The sequence below is a fragment of the Macrobrachium nipponense genome, chromosome 15 (assembly GCF_015104395.2).
Source record: "Macrobrachium nipponense isolate FS-2020 chromosome 15, ASM1510439v2, whole genome shotgun sequence".
Lineage (NCBI taxonomy): Eukaryota > Metazoa > Arthropoda > Malacostraca > Decapoda > Palaemonidae > Macrobrachium > Macrobrachium nipponense.
The window spans coordinates 61,964,048-61,975,412 of record NC_087208.1 but is presented as its reverse complement, the minus strand read 5'-3'; the positions used below and the strand labels follow the sequence as shown (position 1 = coordinate 61,975,412).

General features: G+C 34.3%; 1 protein-coding gene across 1 annotated transcript; it reads left to right on the top strand.

Annotated features, from left to right (window-relative positions):
- Positions 1–6,143: 6,143 nt before the first annotated feature.
- LOC135195009 (dolichyl-diphosphooligosaccharide--protein glycosyltransferase subunit DAD1-like) lies at positions 6,144–11,124 on the top strand. Its single transcript, XM_064221282.1, has 3 exons — positions 6,144–6,189; positions 8,789–9,022; positions 10,847–11,124. Exons 1-3 carry the CDS (start codon positions 6,159–6,161, stop codon positions 10,975–10,977), a joined length of 396 nt encoding a protein of 131 aa, XP_064077352.1. The 5' UTR covers positions 6,144–6,158; the 3' UTR covers positions 10,978–11,124.
- The last annotated feature ends 241 nt before the right edge of the window (positions 11,125–11,365 follow it).

Genomic DNA, 11,365 nt, shown 5'->3' with positions numbered 1-11,365 from the left:
CTCTCTGAAATACCACCCATTTTTCTTTTTATAAAAACTTTTCTTTTCCGATTATCCACTTCTCCCTCATTAGTACTACCAATAAGATTATATTTTTTGCTACTAATTCCTCTTTATTTTCTTGATATGGTTGCTGCAATAAAGCTATATCTATTTCTACTTTCATTGTATGCTGGACAGTTAAAGTAAGAAATGTTCAAATCAAATTTTAATTTTGTTCCTACAGTATAAACATTTTGTATCTTCTCCTGTTATCCCATTTCTATCATTTAATCCTAGTATACCTAGTCTGGCCCTACTGATCAGCATTGTTTTTTCAGTGTTATCATACCAGATTTCTTCTCTTATGCTTCCTTTATATTTTCTGTAGATTCTTAATGTTGACTTTTCATTCATTTCTTTCTGCCATATTTTTCTGTCCCAATTGTTTATTATTTCTCTTAACTGTCTGTCTTTAACTGCTTCAATTTTACTTAAGTTTATGTTTAGTTCTTTCATATACTCTTTTACTTGCATTATTCCAGGGTTTTTTTTTTTCATACTGATCCATTGTTATAATCATATAGGAGCCTATTTCCACCATTCTTTAGTGTATGTTTCAGGTAGAAAAGTTTATTCTTGATATCTCTAGATTGGCAGGAAGAGGCCCCTATTTCAGATCTTAACGCACAACTTGCTGTGTAACTTGGCGCGTTTCAATATTGCTCTTATACTTATTATCTATCTTCTGCAATTCATTTATTGTTTTCCTGTCAAGTTTCATGACTTCCATCGCATACATGAATGAAGGCATCGCTAGTCCTTTGCCAGTACAATTTTCCTATTTTTACCTCTACAGCTTTTTATTGAATGACTGCATTAGCCATAAATTTTGCCATTTGCTTGCTTTAATTTGGGCCTTTTTATCTGTTCTCTGAAGCAGTCTTTCATGTTGGTGATTGTTACTCCTAGGGTATTTAATATTCTAACTATTTTTATTCCCTTCTATGTGGTTCCATATTCTCCACATCATCGATACTGTACCAGTCGTTGTATATTAGTATGTTACTCTTGTCCTTGTTTATGTTAGGCCACATTCACTTGCGATTTCCATAAGGGTTTTTATTGATTTTGCTATTTCTTTCTAGTGTGTCCCTAGTATTAATCCGTCGTCTGCATATAGTAGTGCCACTATCCTTATTTTACTTTCATTTCTGAAACCTTCTGTTGTATTTTCTAATTTTTCTATTATCAAGTACGTTTATTAATAGAAAGAATATGGTTGAGCCATTGCATCCCTTTCTTATTCCATTGGTTACGTTTATTGTTCTTGTTCTGTATTGTTAAGGCATAGGCTTGTTACGTCATTTGTATATATCTTTGCAACTGTATTTATTACTTCTGCATGTAGCCTGTATTTCATCATGACCTCAATGAGCTTTTTCCTATTAACCGAGTCAAATGCTTTTTGGAAGTCTATTGATACTACAAATAATGGGTCCTTTCTTCTGTAAGTCTCTTGTATGCAGTATTGTAAGATATATAAATTATCGATTCCTCTCCTTTGTGCGGTAAAGCCTGATTGTAGTTCATTCATTTTTCCTATATTTCTAATATGTTTTTCTATTTTGGTTCTCACTCGCTTCCTGTTATGATGGTGATGGTTATGGGTCGAGGCTATACCTTTACAACGGCACCTCTTAATCTTGAGTTATTTTTAGTTTTTGAGCTCTTTTATTCTTTTTTCTCTTTTTTTCCCCAACATGTCTATGGTTTCTTTTCTTATTTCATTATCACATGTAAATAGAAATTTTCCAACTACGTAACTTTCATGCTCATCATAAGGTTGCTGAAGTCCAATTGCTTTAACGCGTTCTTCTCTATAAATACAACAATATAAGAGGATATGAAATATGTCTTCTACTGTAATATGACAAAAAGGACAACAGGTGCTCCCATTCTGGTGCCTTTTTGCTATATTTAAATGTAGAGAGTTGGTTCTGGCTCTAAAGAGAAGTATCGAACCAATAGTATTGTCATAAATTTCTTCATCTTTTATTTCTCTTTTCCACATTTTATATACGTACAGGGTGATTAAAAAAGAATTACCCTATTTCATGATTAAATATTTTAAGAAGGAAAAATAGCAAAAAATAAAACTTATAATACAAGTATTCTACTAACAGTCAAGTTTTATTTCACATGTTACAAGTGCTCAATATAGCCACCCCTTGCGGCCCGAACAACATCAATACGATATGAGAATTCTTCCCAAACTCGTTGAAGCACATCACGATCAATTGAATTGATCGCTGTTGTTATTCGATGTTTCAAGTTTTCCAGATGGGGCGCCTCCCCACTGGAGCTTATCAGTTGGAGCATTTTTAAATGAAAAACTGCCTCTTTGTTCCGCCATTGCCAACTGACCTGGAAAACTTAAAAAATCGAATAACAACAGCGATCAATTCAATTGATCGTGATGTGCTTCAACGTGTTTGGGAAGAATTCTCATATCGTATTGATGTTGTTTGGGCCGCAACGGGTGGCCATATTGAGCACTTGTAACATGTGAAATAAAACTTGACTGTTAGTAGAATACTTGTATTATAAGTTTTATTTTTTGCTATTTTTCCTTCATAAAATATTTAATCATGAAATAGGGTCATTCTTTTTTAATCACCCTGTATATATTCACAGTCACTTTATTTTCCAAGTCTTTCCACTTCACTGTGTCCCAGATTCTGGCTTTGTCCTTTATTTCTGTTTTGGACATTCCTTACAATTTTCTTAAATTGATTTTAATTTCATGCATGTACTTTTCCACTGTTTTCCACCATTTTCTTTCCTTTTCTTGGATATCTGTAATTGTTTTCTTCAGTAACTCTTTCCGCCCATTTATAGTATTATTTGCATAGCTTAGCTTTCCACTCATAATTCTGCTTTTCATGGAAGATGCTCCTATCTCCCCCTTTAATGTGGCTACTACATGTTCCTAATATTTTTCTATGAACCCCATTCTATATTCTTTGCAATTTTCCTATTTCTGTATCTGTTAGATTAACTACATTGGTTCCATATAAGACTAATGGTAGAGCTATATTTTTCCAGAATGTTTTACCTATAAGAACTTTGTTACAGCTTTTTTCTATCACGGAATAGGTTAGGTTGGCTAACTTCTGTGCTTTATCCATCATTTCCTTTTTCTGTAGCTTAAACAGATTTCTAGAATCGTTTAACTTTATTCCTAAATATGTTATATTCTCCCTCACTTTTATTTTCTCGTAACCTCTCAAAACAATTAGATACATTAGTTATTTCAGTTTAGGTTTCCCTTCGCAACGGCTCCTCATGGTCATGCCTCCTACTCGTGGGACGTGACAAATTCCATTTTTAATATCTTTTACTTTCTTTACTGAAATATCCTTTAATAAGTAGCTTTTTAATTTCTTCGTCTATGCCTTCTTGGTTAGGTTTGACATGTCTTTCCGTTGAAAAAAAAAATTTTAATTCTAAATTTTCACAAAAATGATAGCTACTGCCCCATTCTTGATGTTTATTGAATGGTATATTAAAAATAGCTCTTATTACTACGACAGATGCAAATATTTTCAAATGTGTACTATGCCTTCTCTTCAGTCATTTATTTTTTATATTAAAATAATCTTACCTGTACACTTGGCTATCAAAGTTTTAGTCAATATAGGCCTGTTTCATGCTGTTTCAAAATTATCTTTAATTCTTTATGTCCAAAATGTTATAATAAGTAATTCTTGAGTAAGTAATTAACCAAACACACAGTGGCTATAACTTAGGATTGATATCCATACACGTCGATGGGGAAATGTAGCCTGATATAAAATGAGATATATATATATATATATATATATATATATATATATATATATATATATATATATATTATATATATACATATATATATATATATATATATATATATATATATATATATATATACATATATACACGTGTGTGTGTGTATTGTTCATTGTGATTTCTGCAGACAACATTTTTTTAGCAATAACAACTTTTTTGTTTTATTTCTTGTCATTGAGACTTCAGGCACTAGCCGAAATAAGATAATTGACTAAAATATACTCTACGCATATATAGCTCATTGCATATTAACCATCTCAATTTTCCTATATAGGTCTAATTTTGCTGAACTGGCTAACGTTTTGCAAAGCTAAATAGCATTTATTAAACATTCTACCGGTAATGACATAACGAAAAATCAAAGGGGTGCAACATTCGGACAAGGATCATGTTGTCACAGCATGCTTTTTAATATTTTAATGAACTTTATATTCTTGATTGAGATAACCTATAATTTCCAAAAAAGCTCTCAAAGTCAACCTTAGATCATCTGTGATAATGACTGTTTTACGAAGAATTGGGAAAATTGTATGGTGTGTTTATACGGCAAATGACAGGCAAAAAGAGTAAGTTATTAAACACACATGTCAAGATATTGATAGAATTTCTGCACTTTGAACAATATATTGTATGACTGTCTCTGAAATGATAGCGCAATACAAATTAACTTTCATATTTGAAAAAAATCTCGCAGTGTACTCCATATTAATTGTAAAATCCAATCAACTATGGAAAAAATTATAGTGCAACACAAATTACCTTTCATATTCAAAAAACTTCGTGGAGTATTCCAAATTAATTGTAAAGTCCAAACAACAATGGCAAACAATAGAATATTTAACGCTATCAATTGCTTATATACGATGTCTACTCACTTCATCCAATGAGAAGTCACCACCAGGTCCAGCTCGTTTAAATCCCTTTTTTCATTGGTCAATACGGAAATACACCAGTAATGATTGGATGGTAAGTTTCAGCAAGGGCTTTTCCGCATCCACTTGTCCGTCAATTGTTCTGATCAGAATAATATTTGGATATTGTTTTTGAGAGATATGCAGTATTTAGTATACATGTTATTTAAGTAATTGAAAATTTGAAGCTTTCGTGTGACGACTTAAATATATTTTTAATCCTTACTGTCAATTGGACACCTTATCATCAACACTGACAGCACGTCAGCGTACGTTGGTGCGAAGTTGGCGGTCTGAGATTTTGACAACAAACGATACAAACCTAAACGCCTAACCCTCTGTACCTTATCCCTACAGGTTAGTGGCTAATACTGTCATGATAAAACTTTTCTTTATGTCAAATGCATACTATAACATCATCAATTTCTGTAGCTTAACGGAAATATTAGATTTTAATTCATGTACGTGGCTGACGTTCTCACCCACATCGTGCCGGTAACCTAAAGGTATTCACTCCCCTACTAAGGCTAGGTAGCTACCTAGCCTAAATGGAGAGATTTTATTTTTTCCTGTTACGTAGAAATCAACGTTTATAAGTTGAGGAAACCCAAGTGATAAGCAGGCAATTAAGTATGCCTAGCCTACTTGGTTCATAAACGTAGGTCAGGGGAAACAACCGACTGGAATAGCGGATCCAGTTTCCACCGCGTATGAAGCCACCCTCGAAAGTATTTTAACATGTCTTGACACCGGAGATGGGCAACAGTCACGAGTTGTTGGTGGTGAGAGCATGAGCTCGAGACCTCTACTCTCCTTTCAAAGGAAGTATTTTCTCCAAATTTAGAAATTAAGGTCATATTTTAAGATTAAACAGAGGTCAATGAAAGTCTTGCTCTACGCAGTGCACAACATATCTCCATGAAGCTTTCAAAATTTTTACTTACAACTCCGAATAATTAGAAGATTGAAGCCATTTCGATGTTTGCGGAATCGCTTGTGTCAATAAACTTCCCATTCCATGTGCTAGGTAAATCCACACACCACTTGTACCCATAGACGCTGGGGTACTTTCTTCACGACAGTCGTAAACACCAACTTCCAACCACTACTTATCCAAGGGAACTACGGCATTCTTTGCGCTCTTCAATTGTTTATTAGTGTTGCCAATTGGTAGCCTATGTGTTTACCCTCCAAACTGGGTATAGGCTAAGACTTACACAAAACCAGGGAAATAAGTGAAATTAGCTTATCTATTTGTAGTAAATATACATATTAGAGCAATTTTATCATTACTGTATTACTATGACAACTAGAATTCATGGAAACGGTTTGTAAATGCATCGGCGTGTGTGAAGCTCCACTAGATTGGCAAGAATGAGTCATTTTGCCATCGCGTCGTCTGCTCGTAAGTACTTCAGAAATATCTGTAATTTTTCAGAGTTAATTTGGTTGCAAAAAAGGGATAATAGACATGAATGAAAGTAAACATTTTGAAGTTAAAGTTAAACTTCATAATGAGTAAGGTAAACAATTAAGGGAATAAAGCTTTGCACCTCATAAACCATGTACCTAGTCGTGTGCTGCCCGCAACTGTGTTTGTGGAATGAGCGCTTAGGAACCAGGAACCGCAACATAGTTCAAGTGCAATTTGGAGTGAATTAAGACCAAAACATGTATAATTACAATCAAATAAGCACTGCGGAGTTTCAGTTGTGATGGCAGTAAGGATAAAACCACTGATTACAAGGTAAAAATTAATTTCAGTTCAAACCATGACCCCGGGGATAAGAAGTTTTATATTTTCACTAATATAGGCAACAAAATGTTGTTTTATTGTGCTGATTACAACTGCAATCTTAAGTAAGATCAATAAATGTTACATATACTATACACTAACATTGTTCAAATGAGTGCTGGGAAGGCTGGGAAAGATGGTGGCTCCGCTGCGCTTACGAATGGCACCTTGCGGGTGTCGCCATATTGGATTTCAAAACTGCCTTGAAAAAGTATTTTACAAAGAGCTCACATGCTTATTTTAGTTCATATGGCGCTTTCATATATCACATTATGTTGTCAAAACTTCAATCTTTTGAATGGTATGTTAAAGATGTAATTGTATTCTTGTTTCACCAATTAAATATTGAGAAAATAAGGCTGATCCATGCGATGACGATGGATCCACTGCGGTGTTTCCCCCAATAGTGATTTCTGTAGTAGCTAGGTACTACTTCAGAGGGAATAGGTAGCTATGATCTAACCAGATTTTTACCACACTTAACCTCAGATACCATACCCTAAATTGGCTGGAAACCCTTCCCCCTCTCCAGTAAGTTGTGGCCCTTCACCCTGCATTCTACCTCACAAAACATAGGCTACCTAGGGTAAATGACTGAGTGGCCACCGATTCCGGAATGCGACCAGCTTCTTGAAAAAGTACTTGAATTCGCTGCCATGAGCATAAGTCAAGAGTTGTGGCCTATCCAGGCAGCACACTGAGATTTCTACACTCCTCTCGAAGTAAGTGTTTTCTCCTAAATTACGAAATAACGGCATAATTTAAGCACTTTTTTTGGGAAGTGGCCATGTTCCAAGAGAGATGGCCGCTATGTCGCTGCTCGGTCATTTACCCTAGTATACTATCTAGCTAGCCTATAACTAAGATGTCTAAAGACCAATTACGTATATGTGTGCAACCTAACCTGAAATAGAATGCAGTATAAGTTATAGAGGTCAAATTCACATCCCAAACTTTCAGAAAAACCCTGTTGCAGAGTTAACATTTCTGTCTTCTCAATGTACATGTAACTGTCATTTTCAGAACCAAAACTCATCCAGGTAGATCTAAGTAATTGCTCCACGTCAGGTATTTCCTTGGAAATTTACTTTTTCTAAAGTATTTTGATTGCTTAGCCTTTTAAGAATTTGTTATTTTTTTCAGACTAATTAACCCCCCAGAGGCTAGTACTAAACATGGCAAAATACATTGGACCCCCCAATCCCTAGTGGTTTTCGTATTCACGGGACCGTGCCGTGTTGTTACTTAGAAATACCCTCATTCAGATAAGATGTTGCTTTCATGTGAAGACGGTCAAACATGTAAACAGCTATCAGAAATTTCGAAAATGGGCAGATTATTTTCAGAGCCTCCTGACATCGAAACTTGTTAGGAGTAGGCCATTTTATATCCTATAAAACTGAATTGGGGTTGGAGCAAATAACACTAAATGGTCCTTTTTTTAAATAATGTAAATAATCTACAAATGATTATCCTCAACAGTGATGGGGCAATAGCCCAGCATTCAGTATATGTACTTTGAACACGAGATGCAAAGGGAGATGTAGCCTAGCCTGTGTGTTTTTTGTTTGTCATCACTAAACTAAAAGATCCATTGAGGGGAAAGGGTACACTGGCATTTATAAAGGATGCACCCTAACCTAACCTTGCCACAGACCACCTAGGATTCTGTGCCATAACTGACAGCCTTTCCCTTTATCTGACCAAACTTCCTTACCCAACATCTTTTTAATGTAGTCTGTTAACTCTTATGTATCATTAAAATCATCAGGATTTTCCAGTATGCTTTTGAAACCACCACATGGTTCTGTCCTCATGTGCTGATGGCTTATCTCAGATCTTTCTTTAGTTGGTGATGTGTATGCACACAGCTGAGATGCATATAAATGGCCTTGGTACTGTGTAATTTCATGGCTTTACATTCTCTTATCAACACTTCCATTATCTTGCCCTCTATTGATTGATATTTAGTTGCTTTATTTGCTGTGTAAAGTTTATGAGAGATTTGGTTACAAAATAATACAGTATACGTCATGTACGAATGCTACAAATCGTTTGAATTTTTTGTATGTGTTTGTAACTCAATGTTGGTGAGCATACTTGATTTTACTTATCTTTTGAATTAAAGTACATGGGTGACCGCATGTAATTTTAATTTACCTTCATATCACAATTTACATTTTTTAAAATTTAATTTTTTTTTTAACAGGTGGTACCAAAACTGCAGCCATGTCTTCAACCTCTCTAGTTGTTGTTCTGAAGAACTTTTATGAAGAATATATGAAAAATACCCCCAAGAAGTTGAAGATTGTTGATGCTTATCTGTTCTATGTCCTGCTCACTGGAGTTATTCAATTTGTATATTGCTGCCTCGTTGGAACTTTCCCTTTCAACTCTTTCCTATCAGGATTCATATGTACGGTTGGGTGTTTTGTTTTAGGAGGTGAGTACACTTTAATGTTTAGTATTTCTTGTGATTTTGACTACTAAAAATTCCATTGATTTAAGATGTGATTAACGTCATAGTAATTAGAAAAATATGAGTCAACTTTCAAAATTGTTTTGTTACACCATGGACTTAGTTTAACAACAGGAACCAATTGCAGTATATGAACTTTGCAATTTCTTGTGTCAGCAGCTACGTACTCATTAACAACTAGCAGCTGAGTAACTGATCCATTTTAGGTGAACTATCACATGCTTAATTTCACTAATTTAAAGCAGCTTTTTTTTTTTTTTTAAAGTGAGCTTGTATCTATCTGATGTTCCAGAAATAGTGTTCTGGTATCTTTGTTGTACATTAGTCTTTACTAATGGGAAGATTATTGCTATAACAAATTGGATAAGTGCTGTGCAGTGGGTAGATGATGCTGCTCTTTCTACCATTATTTGCTGTAGTCAATGGAACATGAGCCTGAACTCCAGTAAAAGTAGGAGCTCACTGATTGGTCATTCTCATTTCATGCTCCCATTCCAGTAAAAGTGTTTAGTAATGTGTAGTAATTTTAAATAACGGACAATACTGTACCTTGTGTTATCCTCAGCTTCCTTGTCTCAGGGCACTTTATTCTCTCACAGCCCTTTCATACAAACATGAAGTGCCAGAAAACTAGACTAAAATTATGGTGATAGTACCTCAGGCCTGAAATTGTTCATGCACTCATAACTTTAAAATGGTTTTGTATTTGCTTGTGGACTTCCTTTCAAGATTTTGATTATTTTGAGAAAAGTGCTGAAATAGGTGTCTGATACTCCAGCAATTTTAATTATGATTTAGGTAATTGTTGTAAGATGTCCTGTTCAGTAATCTTCTATATGCTTCATTTCAACTAGGGCCTCTAATTAGCCCCTTCATTACCTCTATATAGAACCTACATTTGCTACATACTTGGATAGAGTGCAGGATATTTCAGTTTCCACATTATGTCTAGATGCTGTGTTGTCACACAGCCCACTGCCAGGAGTCCTTGGGTCATTTTATACTGTAATAATTTTGAACAGCTCTCCTGACTAAACAGTACTATTAGTATTACTATATACAAAGTTTATGATTGTGAGAGGATGTAATACTCTTTCGAAGTGCCAAGTACATACCATTACCATAGTTTTGCATGTAAATTAGCATTCTGAGTTTTCAACTATGGATGCAGCTAGACTTATACTGTAACGGTAATAATATATTACATTATGATGTAAAGAATTGTTTTAAGTTCTGCAATTATGCTATTCTTGATTTCAGGGTTAATTTTTCAACCTAACATTTTTGCACCTTGCAAATTCAGAAATTTTGTGAGGAATACAAGTCCAGCACAGTATCTTGGTAACAGAGTTTTATGGATACAGTCTTATTTCCTATACAGGGTACTGTTGGAAGTGTGTTATACGGCACTCTGTAGACAGGACTTAAAATTTAACAAAAAAAGTATCCAGCATTTTTTTAAAACCTTTGAGTTGTCATTTATTCCAGGTGATTCACTTCACTGGCTTTTAATTGACTTGTTATGATAGCCTTTAGACTTAATATTTTTTAGTAATCAGATTAGATCCAAAAGGATTAAACTGTAATAAGTTCTGCTATTGTTACTGTATTATTATTTTAGGAGGGAAATTTTTTACCATGTTCATCTCAAAGTCGTATTAGATGGACATTTTTGCAGTTGTTTTTGTAATTAGTACCTGGATCTTTTTTATAGTACAGCACTTCTAGTATTTTAGATAAAATTTCTTATTGATTTTGAAAATGTCAAATTCCTTATTTTCTCCCCAGTGAGTTTACGACTTCAAGCAAACCCTCAGAATAAGATGCAGTTTCTTGGGATTTCTCCAGAGCGTGGTTTTGCAGACTTCATTTTTGCACACATCATCCTCCATCTTGTTACTGTCAACTTCATTGGATAAGATTCAGAGCATTAGAGTTCATATTGTGTTAATTATTTTTTTTTTTTAAACTTCCAATTTAACCACTGTTTGTGATATTTAGTATGTATGACAGAATTATTTTCAAAATGGTGCATGACATTTCTTTAAATAAATTGTATTAGTATAGCTTGTGTGATTTATTACCACTTGTGTATCTGGTACCAGTTAGTATAGATGCCTTAATTGATTGCAAGTTTACAATATTACCTTGCTTGCATAAGAGCTAGTCACTCAGTTGGAGGGAGGTTGCAATGCATTATTACCATAATATTACCTTGCTTTGTAGTACAGTTATATCTGCTTGCTAATTTATGAATTTTTTTTTCTTTTTTAATAAGCGGGATCTCTTCTTCTGTATTTCTCTTTA

Excerpts from the sequence above, each read along its gene's own strand:
- LOC135195009 (XM_064221282.1), top strand. The coding sequence starts at position 6,159 with ATGAGTCATTTTGCCATCGCGTCGTCTGCTC. Across the intron at positions 6,190-8,788 it reads TGCCATCGCGTCGTCTGCTC|GTGGTACCAAAACTGCAGCC; the intron begins GTAAGTACTTCA and ends TTTTTTTAACAG. Across the intron at positions 9,023-10,846 it reads TGGGTGTTTTGTTTTAGGAG|TGAGTTTACGACTTCAAGCA; the intron begins GTGAGTACACTT and ends TTTTCTCCCCAG.